At 36.7% G+C, this 18955-nt stretch overlaps 2 protein-coding genes across 2 annotated transcripts in view; one reads left to right on the top strand and one right to left on the bottom strand.

The window, feature by feature from the left end:
• Window positions 1-18955, bottom strand: part of TBCD (tubulin folding cofactor D) — a gene marked incomplete at its 5' end in the record, with an annotated part of 241622 nt that overhangs the window by 182936 nt on the left and 39731 nt on the right. The window contains 1 exon segment of the mRNA XM_034789910.1: window positions 17073-17167. Coding sequence (XP_034645801.1) covers window positions 17073-17167 — 95 coding nt within the window.
• ZNF750 (zinc finger protein 750) lies at window positions 7513-10181 on the top strand. Its single transcript, XM_034789911.1, has 2 exons — window positions 7513-8972; window positions 9410-10181. The coding sequence occupies exons 1-2, from the start codon at window positions 7534-7536 to the stop codon at window positions 10125-10127; spliced, it is 2157 nt and encodes a 718-aa protein (XP_034645802.1). The 5' UTR covers window positions 7513-7533; the 3' UTR covers window positions 10128-10181.

Below are 18955 nucleotides of genomic sequence, written 5' to 3' on the forward strand. Positions count from 1 at the left end.
TTAGAACATGACAAACTCCCCTGTGATTAAAAAGAAGAACAGGAGTACTTGTGGCACCTTAGAGACGAAAGCTTATGCTCTAATAAATTTGTTAGTCTCTAAGGTGCCACAAGTACTCCTGTTCTTCTTTTTGCGGATACAGACTAATACGGCTGCTACTCTGAAACCTGTGATTAAAATTTTCTTAAGAGTACAAACAGACTGACTATCTTCTAAGACCTCTCCTACCTACCTAAGGGGATAGAGGGGGGGAAATAATAGTCCTTACAGACAAATGGTGCAGGCAGAGCTTGATGGTACTCCTTTTCAAACTGCTAAATTGCTAAAAATACGTTTTCCTAATGTTACTCCTCCACTGTAACTGCCACAGAGATGCTGTGCAATTGAAAAAAGGGAAGGGACGTGATCTGTGCAACCGTGAATAGAACTGGAGACATCCACAAGTCAATCCATCTATTAAATTTTGGGTCCCACTAGAAAAAAAAGTTTGAAAACTTCAGTTTTAGATTTTTTTTTTTTTAAATGACCTTTACTTTGAGCAGAAGGTCCTACATCCCATATTAAGCCAAAACAGGATACAATGTGTCCCTTTTCTTAGCAATACTTGTACAAGTAAATCATACCTTTTTAGACAAGTATAGTTTTGTATGATTTTTGTAATACAAACATAATGTTATTGTCTACTGGGCCTTAAAATTTATTATTTATCTATATTGCAGTAGCACCTGAGTACCTCAGTGAGACTCAGCACTCTATCATGTGAAATGCTGTGCAAACGAAGACAGACCCATACCTGAACCAAACACCTTACTGCCTAATATGAAATTAACTTGCACATGCACAATTCCAATTTTAGTCCATAGGAAACATTAGTGCAGACTGATAACAGGATTTGGCACATAGATTTTAAACAACTATGGAAGGCAAAAATCACTGTTGGTGTAAACAAACAACTCCCAGAACTATGCCTGTTTATGCCAGCAGTGAATATGGCCTACACACACTAAGAAACAGCATTTACAGAACTAATTCTCTATTGGTCTCATATTCCTGTTGTAGAGGCCTGACACAACACTCTTGTCAAAAGAGCTCTCTCAATGGCAAATTATCAAACTCATATTCATTCAGAAACATTCCCTCTGGTTTTTCCTTTCTTGAAGTAACACACCCAGTGAGAAAAACCCACCCTTCCCTTTCAGATCAGCAGAAACTCTTTCAAAATTCCACAACTGATTCTCACGCTGGGGGGAGAGTGGGGGGAAATCAGACAAAATAATTTGTGCCCAGTCTGAAGCTGACTGCCTGACTACACTATGAATTCACAGGGGAAATAAATGAAGGAATTTGTTAAACTAAATGTGGAGAGCTGTTTCATAGCCCTCTTTTACATGAACTTTGACTCTGCCTATATCCAGTTCTGACTTTCAAAAACTAAAGAATTTATTTCAGAGAAAGTATGAAGCATCATAAAGACTTTTAAAGGGATAGAATATAAGAGCTACATTCCCTCATTTAATAGCTTTGCAAAGTTAACTTTTAGGTGTCTAATTTAGTTTTGGTAAACACAGATTTATAAATATGACAAATTTATTACTAACTAAAAGCAAGTGTCAGTGCTAGCAAAGGGTTATAATTTGGTTTGCTCAACAACCATAAAGTTAAACAGCAAAAGGAGCGAATGCGTGGATGTGATAATCAATTTCCTACTGAGGAGTCTCCTTTCCATTTACAGTATCTGTGCATTTGGCTGTCGATCATAAGCAAGCTTTGGCAGGTTCCTGTGGCAAGCAAGCTTGGGGTTAGCTGAGTCCCGCCTTCGCCAGAGAAGAGACTCTGGAAGGACAAAGCGATTTCAATAAAAGGAGAGAAAAAAAGATAATAAGCAAGTGTGTTAAAAAGCCGACCATACAAAAGGCATTCATAGAAAACTATGGTTTCTATAGAACTAAAACCAAATATTGTTCGTTGCAGCTTGCTGTGTTTTACATGCAATTTTGTCTACAGTTTACCAACCACTTAATCATTATGATCTGTGTCCCACCTAAACGGATTTAAAAGATCATAAGCTAAACACACATCTACACCATGCTTCACCCCACTTATACAGTAGATCATTACACAGTGGCACAAACATGACAGTCCGTGGGAACAGAGAAATGTGCTTGTTGGAGGGCACAAAAGTGACAAGAGTTTTGTTTGATAGCTCAGACGCTGAGGTAATGCTGAACGAAAGCAGTGGATACAAATACATGAATCGTAGCTTCAGGCTGGAGTAATATCAGGTGCATCTCTACACCCTGAGGGCTCAACTCCTACACTTTTTAAATCCCTCCCACTGAAACAGCCTCCTTCAGTTTCACTTGGCCATCAAGCACAGAACAGGTACTTCTCTCTCCGCACTGACAGCTACAGCTTAGCAACAGTGAACACCTTGAATACTTCAGCCATCTACGTATCTGGTGAGTACTTTTTTAAACGTAAATTCAATTAATTGTAATCAGACTGACACCCAATACAAAGTGATCAAAATGTATTCCCTTATCATTCTTTTAGCATTTATATTTCACTATCTCTGTAAGCAAAATAACTCCTCTTCTAGCAGGTGCACTTATTGCATAGAAGCTTTATGATAAAACTTTAACAAGACTTTTTAAGTGAAATAGTGATTTTATTTTGTGAGAAAGAAAGGATTTTTTCTTCATTTTAGCTCCCATTGACTTTTTACATTAATTACTATATTTTTCCAATGAAAATATTTTAAAGCACCTGCTTACCAAGCACATTAACAATTTTAACTGTTTTACAATTATGACAACAAAAATATCTTGGTTACCAGATATTCTTTTGATTATTCTCTAACTATAAAATATTAATATTTTGACCAATTGAAAAATTTGTGCAAAATAAGATCTTGAGTCCTTGTTTCAATTTTTTTTTAAGCTTCTAGGAGGTATATTCTACACAGTATGAGAGAATACAGCAGTTTTATTAGTCACAATCATCTGTCTCTTTGGTTAATTAAAATGTATCATGATTAAGCACATACAAAGTAACAACTTCAGTTTTAAATTATTTAAATATGCATCACTGATTTATAAAAATGACTGAACTCAGTTTACTTTGTCTTTGAATAACTGAGGTTTGAAGCTATTAACCTTGTATTTACACCACAGATTTGGGGTACTATATTGTGCTTCCTGGCTGAGCTATTCATACAGCCTTAAATCCTTCTCTCCCCAACCTCCTGTGTCCTATTCTATTTACCCACCAAACCGCCCCTCTTCCCGATGTTTCCTCCCAATCAACTAATAGTTGTGCTAACATTTATTTTTCAGTTGAAAAAGAACTGAAAGTCTAGGAGGGAGTGGCAGTTAATCACTGGAAAATCTCAACTGGAATAAAACTCACAAATCTTGTTCTTGCAACACACAAGTTAGGTGACAATGGCATGTCCTTGAATTATGCAATAATGCCACATCACAATATTTTAATTATAGCATGCCCTTCAAAATGTTCCACCCCAATGAGTACTCCTGGTCAGTAAAATCAACATCAGCAAAAGGAATACTGCAACAACAATTGAACATATATATTAATGTGTATGACAAACTGTTACGCAACCTGTCATAGCAATGTCCTACAAAGATAGATTATAATTACCACCACTGTTTGCAATAAAAGCAATTCTGGAACTACCCCTTTGGTAGATTAGGCTTTTTAAATAACTTTTACCATTTAGAACCCCCATAGCAACTATTTAGATTTATATAGTGACAAATTCACAATATTCTTTCTTGTAGGATTTGCTAGCATAGTATGAAAATAAGAGGCTGGTAACAGTTTTGTCTCTTTAAAAACCAGGACAAAAAACTTGTGGCCACCCAAAATGACACACATCTAGGCTGAGGGGTAGGAGTAAGGGGCTGTTATGCAAAAGGACAATCTAGTACAGGGATATTCAACAGGCAGACCATGGGCCAAATCCGAACCACCAGATGCTTTTGAACAGACCTCAAAACCTTTTTATTTACTTATTATCGTTATTGTAGTATTGTATTTTCTCTGGAGTCTGGTCCTTGACCAAGAAATTTGGATCTTGACAAAAAAATAATTGACTACCCCGGTTTGCATTAAAAGACCTACCATAGACAAGCAATTAATAAAAGGCCAATGAACCTTTCTGTTCTAGTTTCACCAAACAATAACCAAATGTATTTTCCATTAAAAATACCAGCGAGGTTGGAAACTAGGGATAGGAACTTTGGATAATTATGTAATTATTATAACAATGTGAATTTTAAAAATGAGATAACCATAGTAATAATGAAATAAAGTGTTACTTTAAAATTATGACTATTACTGAAGATTATGATAAATTTTAGATTTTTCCCCCCCATGAAAACATTGACAATGCTATTCTAATATTAACAGTTTAAATTTTAATTTCCCCAGTACACAAACAACATATAGTGCAGCTATGAGGTAATTATTTTTTTCATGTACTGTGCATACAGCAACTTTAAAAATTTACAGCTATTTTAGACCATCTAATATATTTCCTAGCTGTATTTATTTTGTGAATAATTATTTTAAATTATGAAATATATTCCCCTGCAAATATTTTTGGGTTTTACTTAAGAGAATGGAACTGGATTTCTCAGTCTTTGCTGGGACCAGAAGCATTTTATTCTTGGCATTTTCAACCAGAAGAGGTTTAGCTAGTGCTCAGAGAAGCACTGCAAATAAGGAGAGGACAGATACAACAGGCAGACTCTGGCCTAAAATTAAGAGGGGTGAAAACCTCAAAATAACCCTCAATGTACTTATTTGTTGCCTGAGGTGTCAGGGCATCTTCCTCTATAAGCATTACTGGCATCACGCTGGGTAGGTAAGAATCACACTAGGGTAAAATAAACTTTAAAAAATATATATATAAAGTTTTTATAGTTCTTGCCCTTTTATACGCAGATTGCAAAGACATTGCCAACTCCTACAATATGAATTTTTAGCTTTGAGAGGTGCAGCAATCCACTTACATGATTAAGAAAGGATAGTTAAAATATTATTCAAAATATTCCTGTTCAACAACAGGAAAAAACACATACACAAAGAGGAAAGTATGAGAATTTACGTTATTAAACAAGAAAAACTAATTAACATTCTCTTGATAATAAATATTGTCATCTGAAATTCAAATACAAACTCAAACTGTTGATGTAAACTGCTCAAGTATGCATGCCCGGGGTAGTTTGTTTTGACAACACTATCTTCAAGTACAATTATTTCTGGTACTTTCAAGAAAGCACAAAGATTAACATGTCCAAACTGACTTGACCAAGTTATTATAAGCTCTCCACTTTAGTTATACATTAGTCAAAAATGCAGCAAACTTTATTTCAGTCAAAACAAGGGCAAATCACACAACTTTTTTTTCCATTTCTTATTTTAGCAAGAGCAATGCTTTCACATTTCATAGAGATTCTAGATAAATTTCATTTGTCTGGCAATTTATTTTCTGTGTACTGAATCATAATTCTAACAAGTGACTGATACTGACAAAATCTTAACATGCTGGCATGTATTTTACTAACATCATGCTGAGATGACTAGGATCTATTTCTGAAAAAAACAGAAAGAGCTTTGAATTTTTTTTCCTGATGTAGAGAAATACATTAAATATTACCATGCTGTTATTGGTTTCTAGTTATTTAAATTGTTGTAAAGCTATATATTTAAATCACATACTTAACTAAAAATGTTTGTAAGAATCAAAATCAGGCTTATTCTTATAGATAAATCTAAATGTAGCTTTTTTTTCCATAAAGTGCTGTTGAATTTATTCAAGCTGCCTTTAAGATTACAATTCTACTAAAAACAGTAAATACTTAAATTTCTATGATAGCAAAAACACAAAATATATTAAATATAAGAACATTTTTCTAGAATTACTATACCTGTTCAAATAAGCAGCAATTTTCTAGCTTTGCCTTCAGGTTTCAATATTAATGTCTTGCACATCATTTTCTATTAATAAAGTGTCTGATTTGAGAAATGCAAGACATCTTGATACTTTAAATAAAATCTCAACAGCATGTAGTTACCAGTAATTATTTTCCTAAATCTAATATTTTAATACTTCTAATTCAACCTTTTATGTAAGTAAAGCTTTTAGAAAAATATCAAACTATACTAGTCACTCACAATTAGGATTCCTGAAGTTTCGGGTAACACAATAGATACAGTACGTGGTTTTGCAACAGTCATCATTTTGATAATGATGCTTATAGTTCGTGATGAAATCATCAGTTTTTAGATCTCTGCCATAACACATCCTATAAAATCATGAGAACTTGACTCTGAGAGGTTCTCACGCCTTCAGAATCAGTGAACATACTGGAACAAGCTGATACAAGCCCTCCTGACTTATCTACCACGAAAATCATCAGACTATATAAAGTATCCACTTCTTTAGTTTTCTGAAAGAAGGCAAGTGGATCATACCCCTATAAATCAATGGCTGTCTGACACATGTTTCTACCTGAATATTAAATATTGTACACATATTCACTCCCCTTGCCCCCACAGTCCCCTACACAGATGAAGAATGTTAAATGTTAGTCAAGCAGACCATTCTTCTATTAACTAGAGATTCTAATGCCCATGTCTTTTAATTGAATTAAGACAGACCCAAAATGGGAGTTGGTTTTATCCTTGAGACACTAGCCAGTCCTAACATACCCATTCAGACTGACCAGCTTTCAGACATTTGCTTAGACTGCCAGGAGATGCTATGCCAGGCAGGAGGGAGAGTTGGTTGGTCTCTGGAAAGACTGGGTCAGCTCTCAAGGGTGGAGCCAATCCCACTCTCCACCCTAACATCCCAGCCAAGGGAAAGAGGAGGAGGAATTCCAGCTGGCCTGGCAGGCTTGCCCCATACCACCTGCTGCTGCCAGAACCTACCCTTTGCCTTCTTCCCCCTCTTCTTTCATCCCTCTCTACAGCTCCACCTACCTATACTCTTTTTGTCCCATTTACCTTCTGAGTGAATGTTCCCTCAGCTTTCAGAAGACTTTTAAAAAAAAAAAAAAAAAAAACAGGCCACTTCTTTAGATGCCTAAATATGCACATGGACGCCTTTAGGCATCCAAGTCTGAAAACTTGGACTTCAGCTTTCTATGCACCCACTTGATATTACATATGGGTAATACATGTGCTTGACACATTTCAATGGGGAAAAAACTTCAGATAGATGTGGTCAGAAGAATGCATTCATTTTTTATTTAATTCTTGTGTGCCAGCATATTTGATTTTAATTTTTCTGTTACAGTTCCTGTACTATAAGTTACTGGAGTGTTGATTTTTCCCTGACATCTTGCAACAGAGGAGCTGGCTTCAAATCAAATTATCCTTTCTAATGTGAAGAAGAGATTCTTGAAACCTGAAAAACTGAAAACCATCAACAGTTTGAAACTGAAGAAAACTGCAAAAATATTTTATAAAAGGAACATTAAATATAAGCATTAAAGCAGAAAAATGAGTCTCCTCAAAGAGCGCAAACCAAAGAAACCTCATTATATCCCAAGGCCTCCAGGAAAACCATTTAAATATAAGTGTTTTCAGTGCCCCTTTACTTGCAATGAGAAATCCCACCTTTTTAACCATATGAAGTACGGTCTCTGCAAAAACTCAATTACTTTAGTATCAGAGCAGGATAGAGTTATCAAGTGCCCAAAGTCTGGTTCCTTGGAGCCCAAACAGATCAATCAGATAGAACCTACAGCTAAACCAACTTCTTCTAAATCTATCACAAATGGTCTATCAAATCTTGATTCTAAGCCTCAATATGCTTTTTCAAAAGATGATGCCAAGGAAAATATAGAATTACAAAATCAGACAACAAATAAATCAGCTCAAGGACAAAAGCTTGTAATACAGAAGGAATTAACTCCTGCCAGTACTACCACAGAAAGTGTAATCAACATGCAGCCTGGTTTGGATGGCATTGTAAGGCCCTCAGCTTTTGTTCCTGTAGGAGAGCACAGACATAGTAAAGGCCCAGAAACTAATGAGGTTGCTGAAATGATATCCCTGTCTAATTCGAACAACAAAAGCTTGCCTTTTCATGCAAAGTCTGCATTTCATGCTCCAAACCATCCATGGAAATCAGGTTCTACTTTTATCCCACCAGAGTTTCCACATAAAATTCCTCCCACAAAAGGTTTTGGTCCCATTCCACCTTACATGCATCCAATGATTCCAGAGTATTCACCCCCTTTTTATGAGCATGGACTGGCTATCTATGCACCTTACTTGCTTCCAAGTAACTCACCAGAGTGTGAAAACTCTGTGCTGTCTGTCTATGGGACCCAAGATCAAAGACATTTTCTTCCCCACCCAGGGCCACTCCCAAAGCCAATAAATCCATCATCATATGAGCACTACCGATTACTTCCTCAATATCATTCCAGTCCCCCAGTGCCATATGGATTTTGCAGACCAACAGATCCTCCATTTTATAGATTTCCACATGTAGCTGGTATTAGTAGAGATACAAGTTCTCATCTAATGGAGGAAACTACTTTGCTGTACCCAACTTCTTCAAGTCCATCTCAACAATACTCATTAAGCTCCCATAAAAAGCAGACTGATTATGAAAAAGAAATTCCACTGCTGCATGCCAAAAACCACTCAAAAGAAGACCCAAATGAAAGAGAGAATGCCAAAATGAGCCCCCGTGCAGGGAGCGCAGCAACAGGCTCACCTGGTAGACCCAGCCCAACTAACTTCACTCAGACAAGCCATGTTTGTGAAGGCCTGTTTGACCTCTCTAACAAATCATCTTCCACTGTAACTGAGAAGTATGACCAACAGGAAGAAAATTTCTCAGCCCTCAGACTTGCGAGGAAAAGCATAGATCAATCAACTCTACTTCAAAATGTGCAGAACCAGCAAGATAGAGATTCATCTACCAGGTAATTTAAAAACACCTTTGCAAATTGCTTTTTCAAGATTTACTAGGGGAAAACAAAGACAACTCTATTCATATTTTAAATATCTAGTATATGAAAGATTACACTGTCGGGATGTTTAAAAAATGTTTTAAAATATTCTATGTATATCTATGCAAAGTATAATACCAGCTCCCATAAAACCTGTAAGTACAGTGGTTACATAATTGAGCTTGCCAGCTTTCCTTAAATATATAACTTCATTACTATCTGCATTTCCCTATACCTACTCTAAAGAAATATCCAGAACACTACCAAATCTGATATTAGCTACAGTGATTTTCACATTTAAAGGGTGCCCAATGTAGTTAGAGTTCTGGTCAAACTATTCTCCTCCTTCTACCCCCCATCAGAAAATAAAAAACTTAGTGAATTATGTTTTTTGTTTCCATTTCTTTCAGTATTCACGTCATTGGGGAAGATACACATGTGCAGACTGAATGTCAAGCAAAGAATGAGGCCTCTCTGTCCAACACAGAGGACGACACAGGGATAACTCCGCTTAATCTTTCAAAGAAGCCTGACACACACACGGGAGTTGTTCATGAACACCTGTACAAAAATGCTTCCAAAATGGAAATTCAGAGTTTTATTGAATTGCAAGACATGCCTCTGAATCTCTCAGTGAAAGATTCCTATAACACCGTCAGCCTGAAAACTTCATTTCAGCATTCATCACATGATGCTGGGACTGCCACCACTCCAAACAATGAAAATGAAAATTCTGAAGATGTATACAACACAATGAATCCTAACAGTGCCCGTGACAAGCCTTCTTTCACAGCACAGAGTACTGAAGTCCAAGATTTAAGAGTAATTGACAATTCTGATGAACAAAAACAAACAGCAGCTGTTGCTCTTTGTCAGCTAGCTGCATATAGTCCTAGTAAAATGAGACTGGACAAGGAAGAGCAAAGTTCTCAAGACTGTAGTACTCCATGTACAGAGCCTACCCTCAGTCCTTCAGATACTCAGGATAATCACCGCAATCACAAAGCAAAAGGACAAAAAAGGACAAATCAAAAAGAATCCGCAAAAGCACAGCAAGGGTCTAAAAGAGTAAGACCCAATGACTGCAGCAGAGTGTTTACTCTGAGAAAGAGAACACGAGTATCATAATATTATTTCACTTGCTAATATATTTTCTTTTACATCATGGAGCAACTGTTAAACTTATCTGATAGATTACACAGTTTCTCTGTACCATCTTTTTTTGTTCGTTTGGCTGACTTTTTTGTTTGGACAAAGCTATAAGAAGCTATGTATAAACTACCATGTAAATAGAATGTGTTTATAATTTTGTACTAAATGTTTTTAAGTAATTGAAATGTCCTATGTGTAAACTCAGATTTTCATGAGTAACCTTTTGCATTCATAATTTAAGCCAAATCAAAGTACATGAGATGGATGTTTAATGTTTTTGGGAATTGCAATGTGGTAAAATACCTATTACATCTGCTTTTACTACAAGACTTATAAACTTTAGAAACAATATACTGTTCATCATGTGCTGTCATACCATATTTAACTTAATTTTGTTTAATCTAATTTTGTTTGTTCCTAGCAAATAATTTTTCTTTAATTCTGCAGTAGTTTAAATTCAGCTTAAAATTTAAATTTGTTATTTAGACCTCAGTTTGAAAACTCTGTTTTGAATGTGAATATACCACAATGGTTGTACTGACGAAACATTCATAAATTTAAGATCTTGGGTACACTCAAGCTTGCACCAGTTTAATTAAATCAATTCAGTTAAAATATTGCAAATCTCTGCATGAGCACTTTTATTCCAGCTTCAGAGGCTTACTTTGGTTTAAATTAAACCTGTTCTTTATCAAATTAGTCCTGCAGGAGAACACAGACATAGCAAAGGCCCAGAAACCAATTTAGCCAGCTAAGAACAGGTTTAAATTTAAACCAAAATAAGTTCTCAAGTTGAAATATAAATGCTCACACAGGGTTTGCACCAGTTTAACTGAAACAGTTTAAATTTACAGCTAGAATTAAACCAGTACAACTCTATGTGCAGACAAGCCCTAAGGCTGGGATTTTCCAAGGAGTTAAGTGTCTAAATTCCATTGAAGTTCAACAGGATTTGGGCACCTAACACCCCTAAGCTCCTTTGGAAATCCCAGCCTAAAAGGATAGTTATGCCAATAATTTATTTCACTTGAGGAAAGCACTGCTGGTGAAGGTTTCAATTTCAGTAAATATGTATCACTAATTCTGTATCTTAATGTGCTTTTGCAGACAAACTATTTTCTAATTCTATAATTGTGTATAAGAACTTCTCATTTTTCAAATAAAGCTATGTACTGTACTTTAATTACTAATTCCATATATGTTAATGATTAAGGAATAAATTGTCTATGTTGTTATTGTTGGTAAAGTATGTTTTGCACAAAAAATAATCAACAGCAGATTAAACATAACTATTGGCTTTTGAGCTAGCAATTAAAGTAAATCATGGCCTAGAATATCAATCACTTATCTTTATATATTAAGATGAGTTTCCGTCACTGGAAAGCTACAGGTGAATGAATCTGCATACTGTACATCCCAGCCATTTGGGAAATTACAGGCACTCCCTAAAATCCCACAAAGATGTTATCCAGACAAGCTTTGCCAAAGGTTTAACAAAAAACTGTACTACTTATGATTCATAAATAATCATTATGTTTGGACTTGTACAGCAGCTGCTAATGTAACTGGTATTAAAAAATTGAAACTGCCCAATCAGTTTGAGTAAAACAAAGAAAGATCAATCATAAACCAATTTAAACCATATATACACCTTTCACATCAACTAATTACTCAGATACAGGAAATCCCCATTTATACAAAAGACAGCAATTGCCATAAAATGCATTTAAAGAAGAACGGATGCTTTTTCAATGCAACTGATGCACTTTGGGGGCATAATCTAATTTCCAAATAATATGGTATCTTGGGATAAGATGGATTTGGCTAGGCAAGGTTCTGCTAGATACAACATTAACTGCAGACTACAGGAATTAGATGTTTGATAATTCTAACAACTGACACTAATAACTTGGTTACTAATTTACATTCCTTCATAAGGAAAAAAAAGGATTTCCCACAGATTTTCAAACAGAATACCAATTTGAGTTTGAACTGAGGAACTAGGCCAATGAAAGCCAACCAGGCCAAGCAGAAGAGGCCAATGAAATCCAACTGTCATGAATTCTGGCTCTTTCTGAATATGGTGTAAGATACCTGTAATGTACCTAACTGTATAATACCAAATGATGAAGAGAGTAGGGAGAATTTCTCCCAGATCCCATCTGGTATTCAGTTTAATTCCTTGAAGTATGAAGATAAAAGACAAGGGTTACTTTATCCTTAGTACTGTACATACAATTGTTACTAGAGCCCAATTTTTTTTTTTTTTTTTGAGCAGGACTAAGCCAATTTCATCAATACACCTCTACCTCGATATAACGCTGTCCACGGGAGCCAAAAAAAAAAAATCTTACCACGTTATAGGTGAAACCACGTATATCGAACTTGTTTTGATCCACCAGATTGCGCAGCCCCCCCCACCCCCGAGCACTGCTTTACCGCGTTATATCAGAATTCGTGTTATATCAGGTCGCATTATATTGGGGTAGAGACGTAATATACCAAGGCAGTGAGTTCCATAGATTAGCTACACATTAGGTATGTCTACAAAGGTTTGAGCCCAGGCTAAAGCCTAACCACCCTTGCATCCACACACCAATTGTGCTAATCTAGAGTTTGGACCTAGAGTCCCGGGACCCTGTATGGCTGGAGGGTCCAAGCCCATGTTAAGCTGGGACCTAGGATCCTGAGCCCTATTGCTTTCTTGTGTGCATGCAGTCCCAGCTAGACTCAGGTCCTGGAAGTTCTCCAGATGTATCCCAGAGTTTCCAGCAGAATGTTACTCAACCTAATGGTGGACAGCCAATTCTCAGATTACATGGTAATTCAGTTTAAAGTGTTCTCAAACTGCAGTCATTCTACTGAGACAGTCAATTATGCAGTTTATGTACTCATGTGCTCCTTATGGGCACCTGAGTCCCATCAATAGCAGTTGCATTTTCCCACAGTGCAACACATTCGTAGGACTAGAGTGTCGACACAGTGGGGGGTGAGACACAGGCTGCTAGGCACTCTGAGATAGGACTACTTTGACTTCAGTCTGGGCACTGCACTGTGGACACCAGAGCCCTACACCTAGGGTTAAAATACAACGTAGATACTCAAGCCCATTGTTCCCTGACACAGGCAGCTAACTCAAGTCCCACTAACCCTCAGCTTACATTGCTGTGTCGACATACCTAGAGATACTTTTTAAGATTCCTTGTACCCATTTTCATGCTTGTGCAAGCTTGCTTGCAGCTTTCTTCACAAGTCCACCTATTGGAAAGGACAGACCTGAGCAACTGGCTGATCTCCTCCATCCCATTCATTACTAACTGTTTTGTATATTTTCATAGCCAAACTTCATAATCTTATTTTATAAAAACATGTTCTCTTACCACCATGCCTCCAAAATTCCCACTGCCCTTCTCAGAATCTCCTTCCACACTGAAAACAGTCTATTCTTACTCTATCTATTCTTATCCCAAGCCTTAAAAAAAAAAAAAAAAAAAATCCATTGCAGGACTTCATCTTCCACCCACCTATTACTCATTTTGCTTAATGGCCTTCTGTGAGGCACTTCATCAAAGGCCATTTTAAACTACACCCACCAGTTCTCCTTTACCTGTTTTAATTTTCAAAGTGTTCTAACAGAGTTAAAAGAGGCATGGTTCATAGTAGGAGGTTAAATGCTAGTTTGCCCACTATATTCAGACTGATGCTTTATAACTTACTAGCTAAACTTCTCTTTTTTTTCTTGTTATTTAAAGTAAGATTTACCAACCTACAATTTCCCAAACCACCCTCAGCACTTTCGTTAACAATAGATGGGTACAATGTTGACTCACCTTCCTGAAGATAAGCTCTTTTCTAATGATAATGTATATGTTTTTTGTAAGTAGAACAGATATTTCGCTCCGTAGATCATTAAAGCTCTTGTATGAAATGCCCTTCAGCTCAGGGTGGTATAATTTATTTTCTCAAGTTATTCTACATCTTTAATATCCACCCACCCTAGATAGTGCCTCATCTTCAGTCCCTTAAGGAGTTCTCTTTAAAGGTTGCCTGGTGTAGCATAAAACACACAGGGGATGAGACACAGGAACATTTTATGCATGCTACTAACCTCTGTATCAGATAAGTGATGGTGATTGCAGAAAGTTGAGAAAGAGACAACAACCTACTAGACAGTAATAATGGGCAATTCAATTACTGGTATAAACTTGTTGAATGTCATATCAGGACATGGTTTAGAGGTGTTATGTCTCCATACTATCAGCTATTGCTTCTTGGAACAGTTTGTTCTGGGCCCTAAAAGAGGAGAGGTTACTCTTGACTAGAGCTGGTTGAAATGCAAGATTTCCAATCCAGGACAAATTCTAACATTTTGAAGTTTTCTTTCATCCTAAATCAGAACAAAAAAAGTCAAAATTTTGAAATTTCCCACAATGCTGTTCTGACAAGATCAAAGTGTTTCATTTACAGTATATCAAAACAAAAAATCAAAATGAAGTGCTTCAGCCTTATATAAACAAAGCACTTGGGTGATTTTTCATGGCAAATTTTTCAACCAGTTCTTCAGTGTGCTTTGCATCCTGCTGTTCGAAGCTGCAGTAGGTCAATGCACACTAGGGAACTTTTTATATGGCAACAGAACAGTCCATATGGAGAGTTAGTGCATAGCACACTGAAGCAATGTAGATTTATATCCCAGCTTGCCATGCAGACTAAGTGCATCTGTACACGAGCACTTACTGAGTCACCCAGGAGTTGGTTCAGAAGTATGGTTGCACAGACAGATCACAGTAGGAGTGGATGATGATACTCTTGAGCAACTCCACTCTTTATTCAATGAGTATTCACAGAAGGTGGGAAAGGACAGATGCTTCTTCCTCCTAAAGGAACTGTATGCAGTGCATCTTGTCTCCCTCACCTGTGCAGTGTGTATACAGGGAGCTGCTTAAAGGGTTACTGAAAAGATACAGAATCTGGTATTTTCAGTATGCTGCTAAACATCTAGTGCTGTTGAGTTCCTGGCCCAATGTTTGGGGGAAAGTGGGGCATCAAGGAGAGGTAGCTGCCTGAAGCTTAATCCGGATAAGACTGAGATTATGACACTGATTAGTTGGGAGAAGCATATGGAAATAACATCTCCTTTAACTGAGGATACATACCCTTCATTTGGGACTTATATTTGCAACCCAGAGGGTAGGACTGGGGCCCTAGTTGCTGTTAAATGATCAAATAGCAGCAGTGTCCAGGAATTTTTTTTTTTTCTAATCTGTGTCTACCTAGAGATTGTGACCATTCCTTTCAGGAGTAGACCTTGGTACCATAAGCCATGCTTTTGTCACCTCAAGACTGGATTACTGTAATGCACTCTTATTCGGGGATACACCTTACATCAAAGTGGCAAGACAGAGCAGCCCACTTTTAAAGCATAATTTTTTGTGAGAAAGCATGACTTCTATGCTGCATATCCTGCACTGGCTGTCTTCAGGGTGGAGTTTGAAAATGTGGGTTTTGATCTATAAAGCCCTAAATGGAAAAGAGGGGAGGAAAAAGGGGGTTGGTGTTGTTGTGAACCTGTTACAGGGCCCTGTTAAAGATTACCACTATATTATTTTATCAAGGTTCATTTTGAGGATATAGGTATTCAATTGTTTAAATAAGAGTATCATAGACAGAGATATAAAGACAACTATATCATAAGCAGGAATTCTGCAGGAGAATCATTACATTCTCACATCACAAAATGTAGATGTGCAATCAAAGTAAACAGGCTGCTGCAAAACATAATGGGTTTTTTTTTCCCCCATCTTTCTTTACCCCTCAGAATGTCCATGAAAAAATTTGATGGTCAAAAACCTACAGATTAATACATATATAGCCCATGCATATTCAGATAAGATTTACTGATGTTTGTACTGTTAACATCTATGTGGGGGAGGTATAACTGTCATCCCCACTTCATACATGTTGAAAGCTGAGGCTAAGAGGTAAAGTGATGTGGCTCAATGTCATACAGCAAATTACTGGCAGAGCCAGGATTCCAACCAAGCACATTTGATTCCAAACTTCCTGGAACCCCTTAATTTACAGTTGACATTCTCCATATTATTACTGAAAAACGTTGCATTATCAGGCTATCTGATTCCAGAAATAAAAGGTCTAAGACTCCAATTCTGGACAGGGGAGGTTGCTTCAATTTGTATTTTACATTTTCCTATATATAAACACTGCCAAAGTTCTTTACAACAAACACTAGATTAGAAGAATATGGCACTTTTTAGTAGTTAAAATACACATAACAAAAAGAGCATCCTTATCTCAAAGTGCTTACAATCTAATACCCTTGTGGTATTAGATTTTAAACACACAGACTCTTGTACTCTGCCCTGTCCCATGGTGCCCAAAAATTTCTTGCAACCATTACTGTGTATGAAATGCATGCAAAGATATTTCTACAAAATAACCAATGCCAATGTTACTGATTGCAGAAGTCAAATAATGACTAACAAATTACTAAAATTCTAATTTACACCAGGTTTTTCAATTCTGATTAAGTAGTACAGATTAATGCAAACTCTCAACCTAAATATACAAGTTAACGATCAATTAGTTAACTTGTGTATACACATAATTTAAAAGTAGAATAAATGCATTAACAGACATAGTATATAAAACTATTATATACAGTCACATTAATAAAATCCTAGTAATTATTTTGGAGAGCAAATTTATTTATTTGGTTTTAAAGAACACCCAAGACAATGAATTCTATTGACAAAGATGTCTTAAATATCTTTCATGGATATGTTGCTACAGCCATTACTGGTCCCACTTATGTCAGTGAATACAAGTCTGTTGCCAAATACAGAACTCTCATGCTATTATATAGTATTACTGTGTAGACTTACTGGGGTTCAAGAAACTTACCATCTGTGATTCGGGAAGGGAGTAACAATCCTCTCCTGCCTAATTCAGCCAGAGCCAGACATCCGCCATGCCAAGAATTGTCCGTTTCCTGGAAACTAATTTTAGAACACAGAAACACTTAAGTATAACTTGAGCTTTCTGGGTTTTATCATGTGTAATCCGAATAATTGTTTGTCTACTGCAGTTTGTATTCACATCTTTACTCTTCAATTCAAGTAAATGTTTCTCCAATTTAATTTATTCACCATTGCTAGCTCATCACAAAATCCAAGATGGCAATCCTGTGAAAGAGAATCCAAGGAAGCAACTGAAGCTACTTATTACTTTGGATAGTTCTATGAATTTCAATGTACACCTAAGATTATGAAATCTAGTTGTTAATTAGAATTCAACTAGACATCTAAAACATACAAACAGGCTGTGCTGAAATAGAACTTAAAGATACTAAGCCTGAAGTTGGATTTATTGAATAATTTTCTGTTGGGTCTACTTGCTAACCAGTTTGCCACACCTAGTGCTGATTTACAAGTCCTGGCCTCTCTGCATAAGGTCTAGTTATATCCTCCAGCACAAAATGGATGCGTACCTACTGGGTGCTCCCACATAGCACTTTCCTTGCTAGAACACAAAACAGAGGAAGAGTTTGCCATGTGTCCGTTCTACACCAGTTTCAGATGAGATCAGCCAAGGAATGCTAGAATTATTGCCATTGCTGACTGAAGTCAATATTCCAACATTGTGTCAACCACCCGAAATAAGGCATTTTTATTCTAGTATTTTGGGAGAAGCCATGGGAGAATAATTGTGAAAAAAAAGTCAAAGTAAAGTGCAAATTAGTAACTAAAATACATTTATACAATTAAGTACAATTAACTAACCATACTTGTATTGTGTTAATAGCAGGCAGCTGTAACACTGCACCCAAGCCCATCTCTGTCTGAATTTGATTTCTGAAATGTTTTGAGATTGGGTTTTCTATTTTTTTTATTTATTTTTTTTTAAAACCTTGAAGGAAGGTAAAGCTTTCTAACCCTGGAGCAATGAAACATCTCACTGGTCTGGTTCTTTGTGCTGACACAGTGTGGTTGCTTAGCCACCTAAGCTGGACAATTTTTTAATTGGGCAGCTCAAGATTCTAAGTGAAACTGGTTCACATGCTTAGTATCACATTAATCCACAGGCCAAAAAGAGTCCCACAGAATATCAACTATGATGGTGGTTTAAAAATAAATGTTGATGGAGGGAGGGGGGAGAAGAATCACAGAATTTGTGACTCCCATAGAAAAAAGCAGCATCAATCATTTGTATTAATTAGTCCCTCCTGTTTTTTATTCTTCTTCTTAGTCACTTACTCTCTGGTCTAAGGTGTAATATATAATGTGGTTTCCCTCTTCTTGATCCAGACAAAAATACATTTTCTACATATTTTGATTGACATTCTATGAGACCATTATTGCTAACAGTTTCTGAGTATCCTCAGAGATTTTAAAAAAGGTACATCTAGTTCTTCGTCCCCAGAGTGAGATTATCTGAATATAAAATATTTCCAAATCTACCCCAACATTCAAAAAATAAAGCAGATAAGACTCAGTTTCCTGCTACACAAAGGGAATGTCTATTTGGTGAGTTAGTGTGCAGCAAACTGGGGTGTAAATCTACAATGCTAGCCTGTTGCAGACTAACTGGCTGTGTATACCCTCCTATCATGCACTAAAAGTTCTGTAGTGTCCTTTCACAGAATCATAGAATACCACGGTTGGAAGGTACCTCAGCAGGTCATCTAGTCCAACCCCCTGCTCAAAGCAGGACCAATCCCAGACAGATTTTTGCCCCAAATCCCTAAATGGTCCCCGCAAGAATTGAACTCACAACCCTGGATTTAG

This window comes from Trachemys scripta, chromosome 14 (genome assembly GCF_013100865.1).
Source record: "Trachemys scripta elegans isolate TJP31775 chromosome 14, CAS_Tse_1.0, whole genome shotgun sequence".
Taxonomy (NCBI): domain Eukaryota; kingdom Metazoa; phylum Chordata; order Testudines; family Emydidae; genus Trachemys; species Trachemys scripta.

Bases quoted from the DNA above. Each gene is read 5' to 3' on its own strand.
- ZNF750 (XM_034789911.1), top strand. From the start codon at position 7,534: ATGAGTCTCCTCAAAGAGCGCAAACCAAAGAAACCTCATTATATCCCA. The intron at 8,973-9,409 runs GTAATTTAAAAA...CATTTCTTTCAG, and splicing joins GATAGAGATTCATCTACCAG to TATTCACGTCATTGGGGAAG.